General features: G+C 40.6%; 1 protein-coding gene across 1 annotated transcript in view; it reads right to left on the bottom strand.

Annotated features, from left to right (window-relative positions):
• Positions 1–24,721, bottom strand: part of LOC133997440 (rho guanine nucleotide exchange factor TIAM2) — a 31,625-nt gene that overhangs the window by 4,690 nt on the left and 2,214 nt on the right. The window contains exons 2-13 of the mRNA XM_062437018.1: positions 22,447–22,918; positions 22,098–22,273; positions 19,294–19,518; positions 15,398–15,583; positions 15,055–15,195; positions 9,640–9,687; positions 7,582–7,647; positions 6,928–7,006; positions 6,603–6,692; positions 5,772–5,978; positions 5,522–5,610; positions 539–727 (exon numbers count right to left, since the gene is read on the bottom strand). Coding sequence (XP_062293002.1) covers positions 539–727; positions 5,522–5,610; positions 5,772–5,978; positions 6,603–6,692; positions 6,928–7,006; positions 7,582–7,647; positions 9,640–9,687; positions 15,055–15,195; positions 15,398–15,583; positions 19,294–19,518; positions 22,098–22,273; positions 22,447–22,918 — 1,968 coding nt within the window. The remainder of the gene's footprint in view (positions 1–538; positions 728–5,521; positions 5,611–5,771; positions 5,979–6,602; positions 6,693–6,927; positions 7,007–7,581; positions 7,648–9,639; positions 9,688–15,054; positions 15,196–15,397; positions 15,584–19,293; positions 19,519–22,097; positions 22,274–22,446; positions 22,919–24,721) is intronic.

A 24,721-nucleotide genomic window follows, 5' to 3' on the forward strand; every position in this document is an offset into this window, starting at 1 on the left:
TGCATTTGTTTTATGTCACTATCTTACTATTTTAAAATTAAAAAAGAAATGCAGAGACAACACTACAACACAAATAGTTTGGTGTGTGTTTGCATGTTCTTCAGTGTCTGCATTTTTAAGAGCTGATTTTAAAACTTCTGCTACAACAACACAATCCTGAATGTCGTAAATCTGGTTTCACTTACTGACATATAACTCAAAATTATGTATATTCTATATTCTGTTGTTTTACTAGTGGAACAAACTCCACACACAATTTTTAATGAGATGTAATGTGCGTTTTGATTTATTTTAAAGTAAGATATTGAACCAAAAGTCTGACTTAGAGATAAAAAGTCAAACTTATGGGTTGATAAAAATGCCCTGAAGTCCTGGAAGGTTATAAAATGGTAATATTTTGGGACATTAGAGGCTGAACAATGCAGTCTCTCAGCAGCAGTATTACTATACGAGAAGTAACAGCAGTAGAAGTAGTAGTGGTAATAGTATAGAAGGTAGTACAGTAACAGTAGTGGTAGTATAGTATAGTATGACTCACCTTTACGTAGGATTTCTCCGTATCCACCAGCTCCTCGATGACTTTACGTAGACGCTGACACACACTCAGGTGAGCGGGGCTTGATGGCTGCAGCACCGCCTCTCTGCCGTACGGGTTCCTGGGAACGTCGGATTCTGCCGTTTGGCCTTCTGAGAAGGTTTGGTACAGCGAGTACATGCGCTCCATGTTCTAGGGAGGGACACAGATTTAGGCACTTGGTTAGTTTTAGGGGGAAGATGATGGTTTGGGTTAAAATGATCACTTTGTTAGGGTCAGAGAAAGGGTTAGGGTTATGTGTGGTGAGGGTTAAAGTTACTACTTCCTTAAAGTTAGGCCACATTTGTCGTCATGGCTACAATAATAATCACAGGGTTAAGGTTAGTGGAAGATCATAGCTCCGATTTTTGCAGAGCTCGTGGTTAGAAACAGGAAATGAAGAGCGGTCTCCTGTGGTAAACTCCATTTTTGGGTTAATGCCTCAATCCAGCCCTCTTCCTCACAATTACGGTGGCCTCTGTCACTCAAACTCAACCATAAATCATTTTTGGGCAACAGACACTAAAACCTGTTGTGTCATGTTTCCAGTGAGGACAGTTTCTTTCCAAACTCACATCAACCAGCCATCGGGCCTGCTAGTGCTGAGTCAGGACTTAAACCTGCGTTGGGCTGATTTTGGAGAGGTGAAAGTTGGCCGACAGCTGCCGTGTGATCAGAGGGATCAGAGAGAGATTAACGCCGAGCGAGAGGTTTAACACCACTAAGAAAACACAGTCAGACCTCAGCAGCAGCATGAAGGAGAAAAACAAAACATGACTTCTCCTTTTATGCCTCTGCTCAGCTCTCAGTTCACTCTGAGGGTAGAAACATGAATTATAGAGCAGATATGAAGGCAAAGCTTAATTCTACAGGTCCTTTCATTTTATACTCATTTACTGGAAGTTTTATTTTGTAATTTGCAGATTTTTAATGGTTTAATGGTTTTAACAAGATTAAATCTAAGTTTTTAGAAGTCTCACACACAAACCTAAACACTGTCAAAGAGTTGGTCAGAATTTTATTTATAAGGTATTTCTGCAAATTAAAATCTACATATGAATCCAATTTTAATGAGTGAATGCTAATCAACTACAGACTTAACACTTTTCCCCATTGTTTCTTACAGTTTGCACCAAACAGCACCGCCCTCTCTGTAAAATTAACTGTTATACACCTTCAAATTACATAAAACATTTCCAGGGAAGGAGTATAAAATGAAAGGACCTGTAAAATAGAGAGTTACACAGAAACATGCAACGCTCTCTTTCTCTCTTTCTCTCTTTCTCTCAGCCTGTTCGACCCTGAAGGAGGACGAGGTTTTACCCAACCAGCCGGCCGCCTCATTCGTCATCATAATCTCTGCTGTCAGACTCTAATAAACTGCTGACAGTCTGATAAATTCAGAGCTCCACGCTGCTCTGTTCTCCTCGCAGCCAAACAGCTTTTAATAACAGGTGAGGGCGCTTCACGTTTGCTTTTAGCTTCCAGGAAGGCTTAGTTCATCTTAGACAGAATCTGATCCACTATCTAAATTTACCTTCAGATACACAACCTGGGAAGTTAAAGCTCTAATCAAGGAAAAAAACTCCAAGCGGCGCAACACAGAAGAAAGAAGTGTATGTTCAAACATGCTGCTTAAAATCAGAGTGGAAACTATTCAAAAACGAGATGTACAACTGAAAAACTGGTTCATTAAACGCACCACGACACTATGAAACAGAAGCAGGAATATAAGTGATAAATCTGGAGAACTAAGGATAATATTTCACAGATATTTCCACAAATATGTAAAACCCAGCTAAACACACACATACTGTTAATGAAGAGCACAAGCCTGAAGTAAAAATACATTTAAAGCCTAAAAAGACGCTTCAGGTCACATCAGAAGTGAGTGAAATGGACGACTGTGAAGAAAAAAAGTGATAATTTCTCTTCAATCCTGGAATAAATCATACTATTGGCTCTCATTAATCATTGAACTCTCATTATTAATTTTTTCCGTCCTGTGCGTAATTCTTAACCTTGAAGAGGAAGAAGGAAAAATTCAGAAAAACTAAATCTTCATTAAGCCCGACGCCAACATGACCTCTGTGTTTAGCAAAATAACAGTAAATACATGATCACTTTGAGTTCAATTGCATGCAAATAAGTATCCGGATTTTGATCGTATTTGTGATCTGTTTCCATGGAAACTTGCTCATTCATCTTCCTGTTTACGTGATCATCACAGTATCCAGGTTTCTGATCATCTGTGTGCAGGTTTGTCTTCATTCCTGAACATCTCAGCCTCACAACTCTTCTAGATTTATCTTCATCTGATCACCGAGAGCGTTGATACACTTTCTGCACCACATTATCTGCTCCTGCCAATTCGCCATATTCATTTAAATTGCTTCTTAAAACTCATTTTCTATCAAATTTTTATACTTATACAAGAAATGGACATGCTAAATTGTTCTGAATCTGGCACTTTACTTCTTAAATCATTTAAAATTTCATCAAATCGTTCTTATTTCTTGCTTTTTCATTCATCCGGTGTATTTAAATGTTTTTTCTTCTAATTTCCGTGACGTATGACGTGACATCTGATGTTGTTGTGCTGCAACCTGAAGGCAAATTCTTACTTTTGCGCACCAATAAAGTTATTTTGATTTGATTCATTTCTTGTGTTTGACATTTGTTTAACTTTTTATATCTAATTTTATTCCTTTTCAATCTTTTTATTATGTCTACTTAATGGTTTTCTGCTTCATCTTTTACTCCCCTGGCTTTGTTTTTATTGTTTGTTTAATATAAAGCACTTTGCAATGTTACTTTTTACTATAAAATTATAATTACTATTATTACCAGAGTCGAACTTTCCCTTTATTTCAGTGGGCTGATCATCATTACATCATTTACCATCATATTTCCTGTTTTATTGACTGCTCTATATCCGTATCCTGGTTTCTGGAAGCTGTTGTGTGGAAAACAACCAGGAGGAAACTCTAAAAACAGGATCATTAGGATATATAATAAATGCCTTAATGCCAAATAAAAAAAACCTTTAAAACTCCACACAGATGAACAGACCTCTGCAGTATTTACCACTGATACGAGTCCTAACTAACAAACATCAACATCATCCATCGTCTCTATCACTTTGTTTACCAGCAGCACGAGGCTGTCAGCAGACGGATAGGAGCCCAGGCAGCAGACCACCTCGTCCAGCAGCCCCTGGAGCCGCTCTACCAGCCCGACACCGGGAAACACCTTCCCTTCTTCCTCCTCCTCATCCTCCTCTTCCTCCTCCACCTCCTCCTCCAGCATCTCCTCGTCCTCCTCCAGCGGAAGCACCCAGCACAGAGCACCCATGGTAAAGGGGCAGGATGGTGGCGGTTTCCCCCTCGGGGTCAGGGGTCGCCTCCGAGGGCCGCCGCCCCCGCCAGAGGAGGACGAGGTGCCGGATAGGAACAACATCTACGAGTCCTCACTGGTTCTACGTGCCGACGCCATTAATCCCCTCAGGACTGACTTACAAACACTCAACACTCTCCTGAAAGTTTAAACCCGGATTAGCAGCTTCATCAGAGGTCATGTGACACAGACGGTGTCTGTCTGAGCTTCAGGAAGCACAGGAGGATTGTGGGAGGAGGATTTCTGCAGGTGGGAGACTTCTCTTAATGAATGACTCTATTTAACATTATTGATCAGACTCCAGTGACATGAAGGCAGAAATGTATGAAAACGACTCCTTGTGACGCACGATAAATCGATTCTTCACCTGTTTTAACTCTCCTGTTGTCCTCGAGTCAAGGAAGGAAGGGAGGAAGAAGGAAGGAAAGGAGGAGGAAGGAAGGAAGGAAGGGAGAAAGAAGGAAGGAAAGGAGGGAGGGAGGAAGGAAGGAAGGAAGGGAGGAAGGAAGAAGGAAGGAAAGGAGGGAGGAAGGCAGGAAGGAGGGAAGGAAGGAAGGAAGGAAAGAGGGGAGGAAGGAAGGTAGGAGGGAGGGAGGGAGGAAAGAAGGAAGGACGGAGGGAGGGAGAAAGGAAAAGAGGAACGGAGGAAGGAAGGAAAGAAGGACAGAGGAAAGAAGGAAGTGAGGAAGGTAGGGGGAGGAAAGAAAGAGAGAAGGAGGGAGGGAAGGAAAGAAGGAGGGAGGGAGGAAGGAAGGAAGGACAGAAGGAAGGAATAAAGGGGGGTGGAGGAAGGAAAGAAGGAAGGGAGGAAAGAGAGAAGAAGGAAAGAAAGAAAGAAGGAGGGAGCGAGGAAGGACAGACGGAAGGAAGGAAGGAAAGAAGGAACAGTCAAAACAGACGGGGTCAGTTTGACCCGGGAGGACGGTGAAGGTTAATCACACCAAGATGACGGCCAGAAGTGACACATCCAACAAGTCCTTCAAACAAAGGCTCCATTTACATTTATCAAGTGTCTCGTAACCAGATCAGATTCAGATGAGATTTCTAACAAATCTAATCTCCTCTAATATCTCTGTGACTGTCACATGAACGCCTCTCATATTAGTCACAGAGTGCTTTGCTTTAGAAAGACATTGTTTAGCTTCTAACTACATTTCTGAAGCTTGGTGGCATTCATCAGGCTGAAATCAGAGTTTTATAAAGAGTTTGAGATAATAAGAGTTTTTTGGATGACTCATATAAACATGAAAGATGAAGGAGAAGAATACAGTTGTTCTTGCATGAGGCTCAATCTGTCTGAATAATCCTGTTTCAATCACAAATGCTTCTTTGGTGCATTTACACTGAGATGTTTTTGAGTTTGTGTCATTATCTGATCCAACAAAGTGACTCATCGTGAATCGGGTCTAAAAGTCAAAATATTTAGTATTTCATTGGCTTTAAAAACAGCCCATTTGAGTGTTTTCTGATCTGTTGTGTCTATCAGCAGGACGAGTTCACTTTCCCAAACCACATTTTTCTTGAGACGAACAGACTCATGCTGAACCTCACCTGTCCTGACGGATCGGTGTTCTCAGACGTCCCCGTCGAAGCGTCGTCAAAAACAGGAGGCAGGACGCCGTCATCTGGAGACGAAGAAGCTGTAAGACAAGACAAAGCAGTTATAATATATTCTGTTTGACATGTTTCTTCAGAGTGGTAAAAAAACAAAGATGTGTGAAGTTTTTAACTATTTAACTGTCAGAATCAAAATCAGCAGATTGTAAAACATGTGATAAAACCTTGATGATCTTTGTCGTACCTGTGGTCCAGACCTGGAGGCCCGGAGGAGGAGGAGGAGGCTGACAGGAGTCAACAAGGTCAGCGTGTTCTTCCTGGTCATGTGATTCGTCTCTCCTGAGCAGCATCTGGAGCTTCTGGTGGCTGAAGAGACTCTGCATCAGATCCAAGTCCAGTCCGGATACGGGGGCTCCGTTCACAGCCAGGATCTCGTCTCCTGCCCTGAGGCCTGATGGGAAACAGACACAATGGCAAAGGTCAGAGACTGAGCAGTCTGAGTTAGTCATATCAAGTGATATCTGACACATTTACAGTGAAGTTTATATTCAGGTTCAGGAGTCTGAGTTAGTCATATCAAGTGATATCTGACACATTTACAGTCTTTTTGGCATCAAATTCCCTCTTAGTGTTTCCCTGTTGAGCTGTGGTCGAAGTATAGTAACAAAAAGACTTTGGCACTAAAAACACTGTAACGTTGAAAGATATCTACTTAATTTGACTCATTTGGACGCTGAAGCTTCATATTAGCTTCAGATCTTTTAAACACATTTATACACAGAAGGAGGACTGTGGATTTTGTCCTCCATCACTTTACATTGTAAGTTCATTATGAAGGGATCTTCTAATGGTCAGTATGAACAGGAGGAATAATTACAGCAAGAAAAACTGCTCTAATGTTAATTTGAGCTCCTGACTATTGTTTGACATTGTCATTGACATTAAAAACTGTGAAACTGTCCTTTAACTCTTGCTGCAGGTTGAACAGAGTTTGTTTCTCTCTGTTAAACCTGGAGGAATTAAATGCAAACAGAAAGCTTTGGGTAGATTTTCTTGCAGGATTCAGATGTTTCACCTTCTCTGACAGACAGTCCCAGCGGGTCGACCTCACTGACGTAGATGTGACTCTTCCCCGCTCCGTCCACATGACCTGTCACTGCAAACCCTGCAGCGTCACAGATGAAGAGAAAACAGGTGAGACTGAGTTCATCATTTATCATTTTTGGACTTTTAAAACCCTTAAAAACCCCAAATAGCCTCTCCTGAGATGCCAACAGTTAAAAGTCTGAAACTCCAAACGATGAACAGAACTGAAATTCATCCTGAGAGATTTATAACTAGTCCCACTTCTAATTTAATTTGACCTAAAAGAGACTCGACTGTTGAAGTTATTTTCTCACCAAAGTCTTTCGCAGCGTCGGGCCGACAGACGTTCAGAGTGAAGAGACAGCCGGCTGAAAGCTGCTGCTCATCACACACCTGAACAACACACAAAAAGAGAGGAGACATTATATCACTGATGGAAGAATGAAATGTGATCTAACAGCTGATCACAACTCTTATCACTTTATATTATTTAGTCTGCAGACATTTTTAACTTCAGTTTTGTCATTTTTTAAAGACTGTGGTGAAAACAACCAAAAACAACAAACCTCTAACACACAATTATTACAAAATACACACAAAAATAATAAAATAAATAAATAAAACACTATAAAAACAAAAACTTTAAAACTGAACTTTATTTTTATGCTGTACTATAATGAAAAATCTCTCTTTAATCTCTTTAATGAATGCACTTTATTGTATTTACTGTATTATTTTATTTCTTTCCTCGTTTTGAAATGTGCCTTAATGTTTTAACTGCTCTGTAAATAAACTTAAATTCACTAAACACTTATTGAGTTAACGTCTTTACGTAAAGTGTTCAGACTCAGTAAATCAGATTAAATCCTGACGTACAACAATATGTTTTAATTCTTTAATCCTCGCCTTTAATCCGATCTTCATTAATAATAATCTGGTATGTTTGCTCAGTCATGCAGTGAACTCACCTGCAGAGCTGCTGGACGGCCTGCAGGGGGCGCCACCTCTCTCTGTTTGGACACACAGTCGAGTCTCTGAAAGAGGAAACACACATTTTTACAATCTGTCCAACAATATGAAAAACAAAAATACAAACATCAAATACATTTAAACACTTCTTAAAACTAAAACATTGTAAAACAGCTCAAAGTTTGTTTCATGTGTTTATTTTACTGTTTTTTAATCTTATTTTAATATATTTTGGCTATTTTATTCTCTGTACAATTCATTAATTCAATATTCATGTAATTTGTTTTCATTTGTTTTTACATTGTGAAGCACTTTGTAATGCTGTTTAAAATGTGCTGTTTATTATTAATATTATTGTATTATGTTTTTTTTAATTAAAAGTCAATATACAGAGCTCATAAATCCAAACTATTAGATGATTAAAACATACACATTAACTTGAACTTTATCAAAGTATGTTAACTTTACTATTTCTTTGCTCTAAACATGAGATCTGACACAAAATGACAAATGACACATTATGCTGCAGGTGTGAAAGTAAACTGCTCTGTGATTGGTTGAAAGATGTCTGTTTAAAATCACAGAGACGTCAGCTGGAGACGAGAGGAGAGAGTCAGCAGGAGGACACGGAGGAGGTGGAGGAGACATCACGTCGGGATGAAGACAAGGAGCAGGAGAAAAGGTCATGTGACAGCAGGAGGAGAGGTCATGTGGAGCGGGCAGGAGGTGGGGTGGGGGGGGTTGGGGGGGGAGTCATTTTCTGCCTCTATAGAAGGATTAAGACGGAGGGACAAAGGAATTCTGGGAGAATAAAAGGCTCCCGGACCTTTTTAATCCTCCTCCTCCTCGCAGTGAGACAGCTGCCCACCTAACTAAACACTGTCTGAATAAAGACAACCATCTCCTCCTCTTCTCTCCTCTCACTCCTCGGGGGGGTTAAAGGTCAACTACTGGCATCAAACGTGCAACATCACAAACCTCTGCAACAAGCTGCAGCCTTTAAACTGTATAATTATAGATATTTTTCACTTTAAATCTGTGCAATAACAATATCAAACTCAGGTATATTATCACTCAACATAAATATTATGCTTGTACATAATGTTACTATTACTATTGTTTTTTTACAATATTTTTTACAACTATTGTTTTTATTGCTTTTGTACTTATTCTGCATTGTGCTTTATTCTTTTTTATTGGCGCTTTTAATATTTTTACTGTCCACTTTGCTGCTGCATCGTGAGACTAATAAAGGAATATCTTATATATATCTTCTCTTAATCGTCTGCAGTGCTCAGCTCTTTTATTCTTTCCTTGTGTCAATAGTTTGGTGCAATGATGTGAAGCATTCTCTGCTTTTAAGTCTGAATATTCAGTATTTATTAAGCAACAGGTTGAAATCAGGAGTGTGTAATGGGGTGGACAAAATATTAGGAACACTTGACAGTAATAATAATGCACAATAACCACAATGACTTCAAGTAATAAACATAAAGTAGAATTAAAGCTGCAAGTAGCATTGGATGGGGCCATGCATCCCTGTGCTGGTTTTTGGTGAAACATCAAAATTCGCTGCAGTGCAACGCCCATAAGTTATAACGTAGGCAAAAGATTTTGATAACTTTTCATCTCCAAGGTCTTAATGTGACACTGAGCAAATTTGAAGTCAGTCAGGTTAAATCTCTAGGAGGAGTCTGTTAAAGTATGAGGCGTGGAAATGGCAAAAATGGTGCCAAAACTGAAAATTCAAATCCTTCAAATTCCTTCAGATGCAATAAGGCCTTCACACTGCTTGGTGCTTGGGTCTTAATTATCACCTTTATGATAATATAAAAATAAACTATAAATGTAGAAGCTTCGTAAAAGTAGCTCTGCATGTTTAGTAATATTGAGTATGTTGTTTCAAGATAAAATGAGAATAAAGAATGTGCGAAAACATTGCAGAAACTAGCAGCTACTCACACTGCTAAGCTCTATAGCTAGCTGTAGCTATGGAAACAGACTTATTCTTGCTAATAATGAAACTCCAGTAGAATAAAACAAACTGCAGACTTTACCTCAGAGCTGCAGACAGCAGACGAAGTGACGGTTTGAGTCTTGAAATCCTAAAACAAGAACACAAAGAGTAAAGTCATGACTCAGTACTCCACTAAAAATACCTCCTAACAGTCTATATTTATACTTAATTAAAAACGTTCTGTTAAGACAAAAAAAGAGAAGACTTTGATACTAATTCAGTACCGAATCAAAACCAAATTTAGCCTCGGGGCTTCGTGGGGAAAAAAATGAGGGGTTTGAGCTGTGCTGAAATTACAGGTTTGTGGAGTCGGAGCAGTAATCAGAGCAGAGGAGCTGCAGTCAGCCTGGAGTCTGAAGACCACCAGAGAGGCATGAACACATCATCATCATCATCATCATCATCATCATCATCGTCATCATCGTCATAATGAAAACACTCAACACTTCCTCCACCTACAGGCAGCAGGAAGATATTCAACACTGACGTAAAACATTATGACTGAGCAACTTTGACTGGAAATAAGAAATATAAACTCACACATACTTCAACAAACACGCGTCCACTTCTAACATGTTGAACAGGTTTAGTGCGTAACCATGACGTCAGTTATAAAGCACTTAACCCTGAGTCTACTAACTGAACATTAACCTTTGTGTCGTCCTCCCGGGTAAAATTGACCCCGTCTGTTTTGACTGTTACTTCTTTCCTCCCTTCCTTCTATCCTTCCTCCCTCCCTCCTTCTCTCTTTCTTTCCTTCCTCCATCCCCCTTTCTTCCTTCCTTCCGCCCTTCCTTCTTTCCTCCATCCCTCCTTCTCTCTTTCTTTCCTCCCCCTACCTTCCTCCCATCCCCTGTCCTTCTTTCCTCCCTTCCTTTCTCGCTCCCACCGTCCCTCCTTCCTTCCTCCCTCATTTCCTTCCTTTTTCCTCCCTTCCTTCCTCCCTCCTTTCCTCCCGTCTTCCTTCCTTCCTCCCTCCTTTCCTTCCTCCCTCCTTTCCTTCCTTCTTCCTCCATTCCTTCCTCCTTTCTTTCCTTCCTTCCTTCTTCCCTCCTTCCCTTCCTTCTTCCTCCCTTTCTCCTTCCCTACTTCCTTCCTCCCTCTTTTCTTTCTTTCTTCCTCCCTTCCTTCCTTGACTTGAAGACAACAGGAGGGTTAAGATACTTTTTTCTGTGGATTTGCATCAAGAACATTTTCCTGCCATTTTGAACTTTTTGCTAATAACATTTTTTTGATTCCTAGTCTAAAAATTAAGTCCAGTCTTCACCAAAAGTGTTTCATAACATAGATAGATAGATAGATAGATAGATAGATAGATAGATAGATAGATAGATAGATAGATAGATAGATAGATAGATAGATAGATAGATAGATAGATAGATAGATAAATGCATTTATTTTGGGCTTTCTCCAACTGTTTGTCTGTAATTGGTTTCCTGAGTGATCAGATGTTACTTTTTTCATTGTAACTGGTTCCCAACATTTTGTTAGCGCTACCCAGTAAGCACAACCTACTGTAACTCTTGTACGTTGGGCTGCAACTACCAATTATTTTCATTATCTTCTTGCTCATCATCATCATTTAAAAAAAATTCTGCATTTTTTCTCTATTTCATGGTTTTGTCTATTGTTGGTTTTACTGTTTAATGATCTTACTGCGTGATCTTGATTGCCTACGTTTTACTGTACTGTCAGATTATATACATTTAGCTCTTTCTATGTTTTATTGTATATTGTGTTATGGAAAGCACTTTGTAACATTGTTTTGAAAAGTGCTATATAAATGAAGTTCTTCTTCTCCTTATTATAAATCAATTAGCTATAAAATGTCAGAAAATGGTGAAAAATCTCAATCAGTGTTTCTCCAAGACTGAGTTGATGTCCTCAAATGCCTTTTTCCCCCGACCAACAGTCCACAACCCAAAAATATTCAGTTAACTGTCTCTGAAATGTTTCAGTGTAACATGCATGTTACCGTACAATTAAATTGTCTCATTTTATAAAATAATTGATAGGTTATTTCTTTTCTCAGAAGGGTCACAAACTGTTTACTAACTAAAAAAATCCAATTCACTGGAAATGAATTGTACAGTCGGACACCCTGTGAGTCACATAATAGCCACCAGCTGAAACATTTCTCCAGGAAACACTGTTGTGCACTGACAGTTAGTTTTCTGGCTGCAGTAAGGAGCAGAGAGCCAGGAGGCTGTCTGGTGACTGTGTGGGCCGTCTGCCTTTCTCTCCCGCAGAGACGACCAAGTGAGCAGCGATTAACTCCACATGTCGTTCGCTGATGCGACAGAGCAGACTGTCTCTGTGGGCCGGGACTGCCTGGAAACCTCACATCTGATCTGAGAACAGCTCCACAGAACTACATCTGACCACTCTCAAACAGACATGTTTAGGCTGCATTTCGTAGTTCTGTTTGATTTCAGTAGCTTTGTGTTTTCAGCCTTTGCAGCGATTTGATCTCGTTCAGACACGGGAGCGTTAGTGAGGACGGAGTTGAGGTCAAGTTCTTCCAAACCAACTTGGGAGAACCATTTATTAATCGAGCTGGCTTTGTGCACGGGGGTCGGGGGAGGTGTGGTGTTGAAACAGGAAAGAGACAAACACAAACTGTTGACTCAGCTGTAACTGCATATTGTATGATGCCACATTAAGCCTCCCCTTAAAGCCGTTGACATACTGTCTTTCAACTGGGCGTCCTGTGTTTGTTGGGAGATTTGGTCGATCATGTCCTCAGAATTTAAATCTACACGAAAAGCAGTTTAACCCTCCTGTTGTCCTCGAGTCAAGGAAGGGATGTAGGAAGGAAGGAAGGAAGGAGGAAAGAAGGAAGGAAGGAGGAAAGAAGGAAGGAAGGTAGGACGGAGGGAGGAAAAAAGCATAGAGGGAGGGAGAAAGGAAAAGAGGAAGGGAGGAAGGAAAGAAGGAGGGAGGGAGGAAGAAAGGAAGAAAGGAAGGAGGGAAGGAAAGAAGGAGGGAGGGAAGAAGGACAGAAGGAAGGAAGAAAGGGGGATGGAGGGAAAGAAGGAAGGGAGGAAAGAGAGAAGGAAGGAGGAAGGAAGGAAAGAAGGAACAGTCAAAACAGACGGGGTCAATTTGACCCGGGAGGACGACACAAAGGTTAATTCAAGACCAGTGTCAGGATAAGACGGTAATACTAAGGTCCGCAGCAGACTCTGATCACCACAACAATGGTAGAAACTCAGTGCTGGTCTGCAACGAGCTGCATTTATCTGACGTGACCGTGACGCTCCACAGAGACACAGACAGGATTTCTGTTTATGTTGTGCAAAAGTGTAATTTCACAAGGAAGATATTCCAGTGTTAGTCAGGGATGATTCAGCCCTAATCGGTCTCCACGTGGATACTTTTTAGTTCTCCAAGTTCACATAAACTACACACGCCAGTACGTGAAGAATGACGCTGGAATCGCAGCAGCTGTCTACACATTGTGTTGGTAAAAAGTGAGTTTAACAGGATTATAAGGTGCCACAAACCAGGAGAAACAGACCAAAAATTCACTGAAGTATGTGGACAGGTTAGCGTGCTTTTGAGAAAATATCTCTGTAGTGATTTTTTATTAATGGAAATTGGGAAAGACTGTTAATGTGAACTATACACGCCACTATGTAGACTTATGCATGTGTGAATGTAAAAAGCAAGCATATCAACACTGTAAGTTGCCCAAACCGGGAGGAACAGCTGTAATAATACTGTAAATGATACTGAATAAAAATGGGAAGAATGTTAATGCTTTCTAAAGTTATTCACACTTTAAACCTCTCAGTGCTGCAGATAGAACCTCCGCCTGTCAGAGGGTCGGGCAGCAGCCTGTTCGTAGCCTGACAGGCCAAACGCAGGGCAAAGAAAGTCCTTAAAGATTATTCCTAACTGCTCACAGTAATAACTGTTTGGAGAGATTTTAGTGAGTAACTCCAAATGAAATTATGACAGTGTGGGGAACGTGTTTACTCCATCTCTAGTGGAAGTTACTGTATGTCCTTGACAAGTTGTACAAAAATTGAGATTCTCTCTACAAATGCAGCTGCTGATAGTTTAGCCTGATTCTGAAGTAAACTACCAGCTGACTGGATGTTCAGATTAGAGCAGGACTGTCGGCTTGCAGCCAAACTGCGGACACAAATTGCAGCAACATCTGGCTGCTGCTGTAGGAATGTTCTCACACTAGCTGACCAAACCAATCCTCAGTGTCCACATACTTTTAAACCATCAAGTGTGGACCAGGAGAGAAGCCGGAGAGTGAAGTGTATTAATTATAAAACTGTGTTTACACTGAGTGAGAGGCTCAGAGCACGTGTCGTATACCGAGGCGTGTACAGCGTCTGCAGCTGCAGCGAGAGGAGACGACAGATTTATCCTCCTCCGGACTCTCAGACTCCTTAAATAGCTCGCTGTTTATCAAGAGGGGGCCTCCAGGAGCCGAGCATGATGGGAACTTCAGCTGGCTGATGATGGTTAGTTGTAGGACCGAGTCTCAGCGGAGTAAAGAGAAGCCAAAAACCAACCTCACAAGGACAGATGAAACCATTTGAGTTCAAAACACTACAATCAGCAGTTGTAAGATCCACCAATCAGGGAGCGTTTACATGATGACATCACTCACTGTACTACTATTAAAACAAGACTTGAAATATGAAGCCTGACTCTGCTCATACAAGGCCTGTTTGTCTCCTCAGACTTGTTCAGGAGCTCATTTTTGTGCTGTTTTGGAAGATATTTGACAACATTTCCAGAACAGCTGATATGTTTCTTGAGTTTGCAAAGACCAATCCAAGGCAACTAACAATTATTTTTCATTTTCTATTAATGTGTCCATTGTTTTCTTGATTACTCAATTCGATGTTTTGTCTCTAAAATGTCCGAAAATGGTGAAAAATGTCCACTGTTCCTCAAAGCCCAAAGTGAAGTTTACTGGCACAACAAATACTCAGATTTAATGAACTGAGAATTTGGAAGATTTCTTCTTAAGACATGATTACATATGATTAATCAATTATTTAAATAGTTGCATGAAGCAACAGTCAATGCATGACGAAACAGTCTGGCTTTGAGAGGAGTAATCTGCCTTGAAACAATCTTAATTCGGAGGCCATGTATCAGATTTTCTTCCTCGGTGGACGAAGTTCACTCAGTTGTAAAATTGATAAAAGCTCCAGAAAAAGCTTCTACAGTAAGTGAATCTTGATTTAAGATGTTTTTGTCAAATCTGCTGTTTCTAAAACTACTTCTACTACTTCCTAACTCACACAACACACACCCCAATTTTTTCTGCATTTTGAAATTTGTAGTTCAGCCCTGATCGATGCCTCTCTCCAGAGACACAAAAGGCTTTATACGACTTTTTATACAGAGAACCAGGAAAAGGGTGCAAGATAATAGTTTAAATAAAAATAGCAGAAGTCTTGCAGTGTGTTGTGTTGTGTACCTGAGATGCAGAGTGTGTGCCGTCCCTGCAGCTTCTGTTCAGTCCATCCAGAGACTTCAGAGAGGACGGCAACCCTCGTCTCCTCTGGTTTCCACCTGAGAGACGCCGCCGCCGTAGGGTCGCCTCGTCTCGACTACAAACCTGAGGGAGAGAGAGAGAGAGAGGAGAGAGAGAGAGAGAGAGAGAGAGAGAGAGAGAGAGAGAGAGAGAGAGAGAGAGAGAGAGAGAGAGAGAGAGAGAGAGAGAGAGAGAGAGAGAGAGAGAGACGGAGAGAGGAAGTCAGTAGGCACATTGAGACTCTACTTACAATCCCATCTGACTCCTTGGTCGTCACAGTTCTTACCAGAGCGTGGAACGAAGACACCGAGAAGACTCCCAGCCGTCCCAGCATGCTCTTAGAGGGCCGGCTGGCCACGGCGAGGAGGCTCTTCGGGTTCGGGAGCTCGCTGCCCTGCAGGCTCGACAGGTAACACTTCAACCGGAACAGATCCAGATTCAGTTTCTCCAGGTTCTGCTCCCACTGCTGGATCTGCACACAGAGTCAATTAAGGTCATTAAAACTTTTGATAAACCAGGACGCACTTTTTATCAGCATCTTATTTACTCACACAGAACGTCTCTAACTGTCTGAAGATCTCTCACTTCACTGTTTGTGTGTTGTCCCGATTCTATATTTAGATCCATTTACAGTTAAAGGTGGGTGACTTCACCACAGATGATGAGAGACGCTCAATTGAACTCCTGATAATCTCCCTCAGCTGTTATCACCAGCTAACAACAAAGAGCAGTAATTTACTCCCTATCAGCCTTTTAAGCCCTGAGTTCTGCCTCGTTGATACGGCCTCGTTGTTGACTTCAGTCGAGGCTTCGAGTTTCCTGCAAAGCTTTTTAAACAGGGACCGACCACTGACAGCAACACTGGCCCATTACTCCAAACCTCCAATAGTTAGGGTTAGGGTTTTAGGGTTAAGACTGACGGCTCATTATCCCAAAAACAAAAGCTCATACTGTCGTAACTGCTGGAACATCTACTTCTACTCTACTCGTTTGTTGTGATGAAGCTGTGAGTTATTTTGTCCTTCAGGGTGAGATTATCACCAATCAGTCTTATCTCACATCACCAGAGACGACCAATGAAAGGAATTCCTCTACCACCCCCTTCTCCTTCTTCTTCTTCTTCTCCTCTCCTCTCTCTCCCCCTTTCATCTTCACTCTCCTTTGAAATTCCCACTCTGACTCTTTCCCACGCCACTTCAACAAGGCAGACATCCACTAGAAAATCAAAAGAAGTGGATGTTTATATCTAATAATGACAAAAAAACTGGAGTTGCCGCCTAAATCATCCAATTTTCCTCCCTCTCCTCCTTTATCTCTCCCTCCTCCCTCTCTCTAACCCTCTCTCTCTCTCTGTCTCGCTCTTCAATGTGTAATTGAATATCAAGCACGCTGAGATTAGCCTCTAATCTTCACTCAGAGGACGTCTGAGTTCAAAATGCAGCTCCGGGATCAGTTTCACAGTTCAGAGAAAGAGATTAAACCAGCTGCTAAATGACACATTCAATCTGGAGTTTCTCTCTTTAATCTACTTAATATCACATATCAGATACTCGCTGTTTTTTCCAGGAAATGTGATTTTAAGTACAGTTATACTCACTGAATCACTGCTTTTACATCATGTGAACAACAGCTGTTTAGTAATTAGTTAAATCTCTGAAGCAGCTGTTTGAATTTAGCAAATAAATGAGTAGTGCTCATACTCCACAATCTAAAACTATGATCATTATTACACAACTGATGCTAATATCACACGACATCATGTTTACTGTGCACAATTTCTGGCAGTTTGAACTGTTAGATAAATGTTAAGAGTTGCTCATAGTGTTTATCTCAGTATTTAAGTTGTAATCTTGATGGGAAAACTGGGATTTCTCTAAGTAGAACTGGTGCTGAATGGGAATTGAGTGTAATTTCCCTTTATTCTTTATTTTTTCTTATTGTTTAGTTGCATTATTTTGCCGATGCTGCTGATATAGGTTGGTTCTGTTTTAGTTTATATCATCATTATCATCCTTATTATTGTTACTATTATGTATTATGTATCTTTTTGGGTGTTTTTGTGGGTTTTTATGTTTTATATTGTATTAACTTATATATATATAAAGTATATTGTTGAATGGAAATGCAGTTTTCTATTACTTTGGGATGTTGAGTCATTTTCACCTCTCAAAAACCAAAAAACCAACCAAAAAACAAAGGTTTTTAAAAAGGAAACTGGGAATTTCCTGAGCATCCTGACATGTGTTTTTTAGTTTTTGGGGGGTCTTTTATGTGTCATATATACACACAGTGCCAGTAAAGAGATGACAGGAAAACAATGGAGACGGATGCAGCAGAGGTTCCAGTCTGACTCCAATCTGACTTTAATACTTAATTATACACAAATGTCTGAAAACCAAACAAACACGGACGCCTCAAATCAGCCACAGTCAGTCGTTAAAGGTAATTAAACTCAGATTTTAAACCTCACATGATCAACTCTGCAAAAACAACTGACTTTTTTCCAGATTTGTCATTGGATTTCAGCCACAAATGGCATCCTGATCAGTAAAAGAAAAGGATTTGAAGCTGATCTCATCTCATACTCTTTCTACCCAGAGTGCAACATAAACACTAAATGGTCACCGTGGGATTAAACCTGTAACATCATAAAAGTGACCAGTTGTCACTCGGCTGGTTCAGGGTGTTTTATATCTCACTCTGGCTGTTTTGGTGAGCTGCTGGTGTTGTTTTGATGCTGCTTCTCTTGTGTACACTTCAACATTTGGTTCGTGATATCACCTCAGCAGCCTCTTCGTTAACGGGAAACAAGCGTTTGTTGTTTCAGGCTGCCGGTAACAGCCCTGGCACATCTGGAACTGATGTTAAACTTGACTCCATGTGAGGTTTTGTGCTCTGCAGATGCCAGGACATCCAGGCTGCAGGCTGACATCTACCGTTACAGAGTGAGTTTCCTCTCTGACCTGCTAACGTCTTTGTAAGATGCCTCCACGCTGCTGCTGAGGCCGTCACACAGGTGCTGCTAGTCTGAAAATCTACCAGTGAGGTGATATCATTCAGCTTGTTTCTATTTGAGATGCTTTTGTTTTTCAGAACAACATAAAAAAAATCTGTTATTTGATCTTTTCTGTTGTGTTTTATGACACCAATAGTTATTTTAGTGGGGTTATCTCAGCTGCACAGGCAGAAATGTGTCTTAATCTGAAGAAAAATAAGACATTTAAGCCCAGTGTTGCAATGATTTCTGGATTAGCCATCTGAAAAACAATAACCAGAAACTATTTTGCTATCATTGTTTTCTCATAAATGTCATTTTTATGCAAAAATACTAAAGATTCTCTAGTTCCAGCTTTTTAAAATGTGAAAATCTCCTGTTTTATTTGTCATATATGAAAATAAATTGAATATCTTGAGGTTTTGGACTGTTAGTCAGTAAAACAAGCAAAGTGAAGACATTATTGCAGTGTCTGAGAGACTGTGAAAGCCATTTTTCACATTTTAAAAACTAAAACCTATGAATTAACTACGAAAATAATAATTTAATAAACTATACAGAAGGACATTTTTGCAGTAAACATACCCGGACAGAACAAGAGCTCTATTTTGCAGGATGTTAATAAGATTTAGACACTTTATTTTTGCCTTTACACAGTCAGAAGAGACAGTTAGGAGCGTATCAGGCAGGAGAAGTGCATATCCTACTAGAATATACAGGTATCTACTGACGATTTTCAGTCTTTTTTAATATTATTTGACTAATTGATTATCTATTTTGTAGATAACTGTGAAAAATGTCACAAGTTCTCAGTTCAAGGTGGTTTTGTCCGACCAACAATGCAAAACACAAAGATATTCAGTTTGCAATGATAGAAAAACTGAGAAAAGCTGCAAATTCTCAGATGTAAAAACTATTTTGGAATATTATTTCTTTTAAATATGGAAAAATGATCCAAACGCCTGCATATGAGACAAGTGCATCAGAGGAAAAGCTCCTGCACACCGTCTCGCTCACAGCTGGAATATCTTTTCCCTCAAAATGACTTAAATCATTGCTCGATTACAAAAAGCGCTGCCAATTTTCTATCGATTGAGCTCTGGAGTGTCTTTATTTTCTAACCACAGACGGGATTGAACCTGTGACCTCTGCAGCAGACAGCACGATCTGGTTGATGTCACACTGACCTGACTCTCCACCGCCTTCCTGTTCTTCTGCTCCTTGATGACGGACAGCTGCAGCTCGGCCATCTTCTTCATCTTCCCGTCCATGTCGATCTTGTGCAGCAGCGAGCGGCTCTGGCAGCGCAGGAGACGCAGCGTGTCCTCCTTCCCCTGACGCCTGGCCAGCAGCGAGGCGCTCGCCGAGTGGATCGCCGTCACCCAGTTCTCCAAATCTGTCTGGCTTGTGGCCTGGACGAGAGGAAGAGACCAAAAAATGTTTATTTTCTGTTCCAAAGCTGCAATGAATGTCAACGCCCTACTAAAATAGAAGAGACGTGGAATTCCTGAGATGTTTTTGAAGGTTTTTTTTATCCATTTTGGTCTGAAGTTTATTTCAGAGACATCAAGACAGATTTTTTAAAAAGGTGGTTATTTATAACAAACATTTGAAAACACACAGAAACACAATATAAAGGTTTCTACAGTTAGAAAAAGCTGCTGAAGCAACCATAAAATTATTAGGGCTGCAACTAACCATTACTTTCTCAATTAATTTGATTAGTTTTTAATGTTTGGTCCTTAAAATGTCAGAAAATGGTGAAAAATCCCAGTCATACAAAGCTTTTTGACATTTGTCACCATTGTATGGACCAAACAACTAACTAATTAATTGAGAAAATAGTCCACAGATTCATTTATATTCAAAAAATAATGGTTCGTTGCAGCCCAAATAAGATCAGAGCTGAAAAACAGGGAACATTTCCTTTAAAAGTAAAACACAAGGGAGTCCTAAAGAGCAGAAAGCAGCACTTAAAGAGTTTCTGTGCTAATCCAGAGGCTTTAAGAGTAACTATTTAAGTGTTTTGGGCTCTGAAACAGGAGCTTTCATTTCATGACACTAACAGGTGTTTTTGTTTAGGAGGAAACATGTCAGAGGATTAACCGGCTCGTTGTCGGGGTCACTGTCGTAAAGACGGAGCATTTGTTGCAGTAATTAGCCGGGTGTTGTGACTCCCATTACAGGGCTTTCACCCTCCATCTTCGACTCCTTTGAGCGCCTGACAAAAGCTCCTCGACGCCTCAGTGCCACCTCCTCCCTCCTCCTCCCTCCCTCCTCCTCCTCAGGGATCCATGGAGACGTGGTGTAGATGGACCACGGTGTGATTTGTGTGTCAGTAAACACACTCTGCAGCTGAGAAGAGCGAAAGTCACTCAGGGAATAAAAAAACAAAAAAAAGTGCTTTCTGTGCTCGTAAAAAGTGCGAAGAGGAAGATCACACGGATAAGTGTTCCCTTGTTGAAGTGGAACCACGGGTCAACAGTGCTACAGGAAATGTGTTGCATGTATTTGAACAGAACGGTGACCTCTGACCTCCTCGCCTCCTGCTCGTAATTTTGAAAACCGAGAAAATCAATCTGGTTGGATGCCATTTAGTCAGCTGTTTTATTAAGAAGCGAAAGGTCTAAAATGTAAATTCATACAACTGTCTTCAACTTAAAGGAAACTCTAGAGCTGTGATTCATGATTATTTCCATGACTGATGAATAATTTTGTCTGAAAAATGTCAGAAAATAATAAAAAATCTGCACTGCTTTCTAAAATTAAATTAAGGAAAGTTTTCATGGTTCCAGGAGCTGAAAAATGGGACATACCAAAACTCTGAAACATCTTAAGAGAAGCTAAAAAACAAGTATTCTGCTCCTAAAAGTTCAATTTAGTCACAACTTCAGCTCAAAAACAGATGTTTGTTAGTTTTGTCTTCTTTATTTCGTTCGTCAGTAGAGATCTAAACTTCAGCCCGACTTATTAGGAGGAGGCGGGTAGATCGTATGATGGCTTTTCACTTCTTGCTTCCAAATGCAAGATGGGAATAATAAAACCCCCAAAAAACCTATCATTACATTTCGCGTGAGCATTTTAACCCAAACCATGATCCTACTCTAACCCTAACCGAGTGCTTTTCGTGCCTAAACTAATCTAACCTTTAAGTCACAGCATCGTTCCACCACAAAACATTATTAATTTTTATAGTGTCTTTAAACAGTGATTGGTAACAGTTTTGGGGTCATGGGTCATTCTGGAGTGCATTAGTACGTCTAATACGTGGCGTAAACATACAACTATAAGTCATTTTTGCCCGTACTGTCATTTAATTATAAGGATGTGTTGCATTTGTAGGACTCTGCGACTACAATCCACATCCATCTTGCGTTTCTCCCCCGTCTTTCCCTCGGTGACAGTGGTGTAGAGCTGGCAGCGCAGGCAGGAAATGCCCACACCGACTCAGTCATTACCAAGTAAAACACATCCAGAGAAAATCGTAAAATGCGCTCGAGGCTCTGTGCATGTTTGTGGCGAGGCTGCTGGAGAGAAGAAACCACAACCTCCTACAAAACACTACGAGCCATTCATTCACACTGTTCTGGGGCAGTAATGACAGAGTGTGATGGGAAAAGAAACACTGCCAGCAATCAGATAGAAGACAGATAATCACGAGAAAACGGAGAGGATTCAGATTTTGAAGAGAATAGGATGAACACGTCTCTGTAAAAATCACTGCAGCAACAGTCAGGAACATTAAAAATGTCACAGGACCGGAGTTATTTAGAGAAACGAGGGATTCAATTTATTGTGGGTTGTTAGTGAGTCATGCATGAGTGGGATTTCAGGTCTTCCTGGTGGATTTTAGGAGTCAGAGCTACCTTAAAATGAATTCCTGCTCACACTGTCATCACAACGTGGCAATAAAAAAACTAAAAAAGACTAAAGAAAGAGACTAAAGAAACCCTTTGTGTGTGTTCCAGCTGTGTGTGAGTGGTTGCCTCACCTGGAACAAGTAGACGTCTCCGTATGAGTTGCTCAGGCAGAAGACGTGCTCCTTTTTTGGGTGTTCGGGGACGGCCTGGACGATGCTGTCGTCGGCCAGGAGAGCGTAGCGAGGAGAAAGCTCCTGCTCAGCGCTGCCACTCTTCCCGTACGTCTCGTAGAACAGCAGAGAGCAACCTGAAGGGGACAGAGGGAGTTATTTCCTCCTATATCAGCATCTCTAAATCATCCATAATATTTTTGGAGATATGGGAATATATATGGTTCACTTTATTATAGGGAAGTTTGTGACCCTGCTTATCTCTGTTAGTTTGGTGCATTTCTTTACATCTTGTGATTCAGATTTGTACCTTTCAGTGTGACCCAGTAGTGCCTCCACTTGCGTCGGGCCACCAGCTCCAGCTTCCTGTCCTTGCTGACGGTGATGAGAGCTTTAAAGGAGAGCCAGCCGGCCCGTCGCACCACACCCTGCTCCTTCTCCAACAGGACATCCAGCTGCTCCCCTCCTCCCACGTCCACCTCCCCGTCCATCTCGTCCTCCCCCTCTTCTTCCTCCACATCGTTCTCCTCCTCCTCTCCGTCCTCCTCCGACGGTTCGGTCCGGCTGCAGCCCGTCTCCAGCTCCTGCATGAAGTTCTCGTAGACGTTCTGCCGCTGGGCGTCGCTGCATTGGTTCTGGTTCAGACTCCTGGAGGAACCGCAGTAGACCGGTGGGATCTGGTTCTGGTTCAGGTTGAGGATGTGGAGAGGGTTGGGGGACCATAGTGTGGCAGAGTCCACTCCATTGATAAAGACATCATTGACTTCACTGCCATATGGCTCCTGAAGAGAAAACAGACACAAGATTTGACCCTTAATATATTATTTACTTGAAGTGAAAAACTGACTGAAGCTGTGTCTTAAATGTGTTTCATCTGAAGAAAGACAGCATAATAAAGATTATATTATGATAGCGAGTATTAGCTGTACTGTCAGTGTTGCTTTAATTCGTCCTGCAGCCACTAGAGGGACTAAATGAAACAGTAAAATCCTGTTTTTGGTGAAAGAGAGGTCACTTCGAACTAAAGCCAGACCCAAAGCAGAACTTTTGAGGCACATCCTTACAAAAACACACTATTTCAGAGTTTAAAGAGAACATATTCTGCACATTTGCAGGTCTATATTTATATTCTGGGGTTGTATTAGAATATATTTGTATGATTCACAATTAAAAACTCCTAATCTTATACTGATCGTTTAATGCAGCCCCTCAGTTCAGCCTCTGTCTGAAACAGGCCGTTTTAGCTCCTGTCTCTTTAAGGCTCCCCCTCTCCCGATGAACCTGCTTTGTTCTGATTGGTCGGCTTCAGAAAGCTCCAGCACTACGTAAACAAACTATAGTAGCAGGATTTCACTTCTTATTCTCCTTCTTTACTTTAAATATCAACATCTTAACTACATCCATACATGTTGGAGCTGAATCAGATCTGAAATGTGAGAGTGGACAACATGAACAATACCTGGAAAAGTCACTAAGGAAATCTTAGCTAAGGAAACCATAGCAACAGCCTTAGCAACTACAGAACAGGCACGTACTACAGTTTATGGGCACGTACTACAAGATGACGCATGTACATATGTTCCCCTCAAGTTTTGGAAAATCAACCATGATGATCATAAAACATCAGAACATTATATAAATAACAGATAAGCACAAAAGGAAAGCCAGATTAATCAGCGAAACAGACTTAAGCCTTAAAGCAGAGAAGACAGTGAAACAAAGCCCATGAAGTATTGTGTGTATCTGGAGTCTGATATATCTTCTTCAGTAAAAACACGTCATTGAAACAAACCCGCTGCCAGAAAGACTCACAGAGCCCCAAATGTGGATGCATCTGCAGCTGAAAACAGTCTCAAAAACATTGCACTCAGTACACTATTTTAGGAAATTACTGAGACTTGAAAATAAAGAAACTATATATTTATGAGCTTTCTTTATAGATGTACATCTTTGATAAGCATGGACAGAGTAGAGAAGTCAGAAAGTAGTGAGAAAATTAACTAAAATCCACTTCCAACTAAACTTTTACTATACTGTAGTAGTTATTGAAATGAGCAGGAATGGAGATATTTTTATATAAAAAGTCCCAAAACTACAAATGTTTCCAGCTTTCTCCACCCGGCTGGTGATGCTCTGCTTGCAGGTCCAGTTTTTTTAAAGATTAACGTCTTATTAGGAACCAACCTTGCAAACATGGAGCTCAATACAGAGTAGAGAAGGAGGAAAGTACCAACAGACAGACTAGCACATTGTTATAAGAAAAGGTTTTTTTTTGTTACCAACAACTAGTTTCTGTTACTTTTCTGCTGCAGCTGTTTGCTAAATTAACTTTTAAGTAGTAAAATGTGTTTATGAGTTAGTTTTAACAAGCAGAATTTTCCCCTTCATTACAAATAAATAGGTGTTAATATGGTTTGTTTCTCTTAACGCAGCATTAAGACAAATGTGCCTTTGAAACTAATAACTAATAAAAACATTAATGTCTCACCAGTAGGTCTCTAAGTGTCATATTATTTTGGATAAATGTGGATATTTATGATAAAGACGCCTTTTAAATGTCGGAAAGTAATTATAATAAATTAAGT

The sequence above is a fragment of the Scomber scombrus genome, chromosome 17, assembly GCF_963691925.1.
Source record: "Scomber scombrus chromosome 17, fScoSco1.1, whole genome shotgun sequence".
Taxonomy (NCBI): Eukaryota; Metazoa; Chordata; class Actinopteri; order Scombriformes; family Scombridae; genus Scomber; species Scomber scombrus.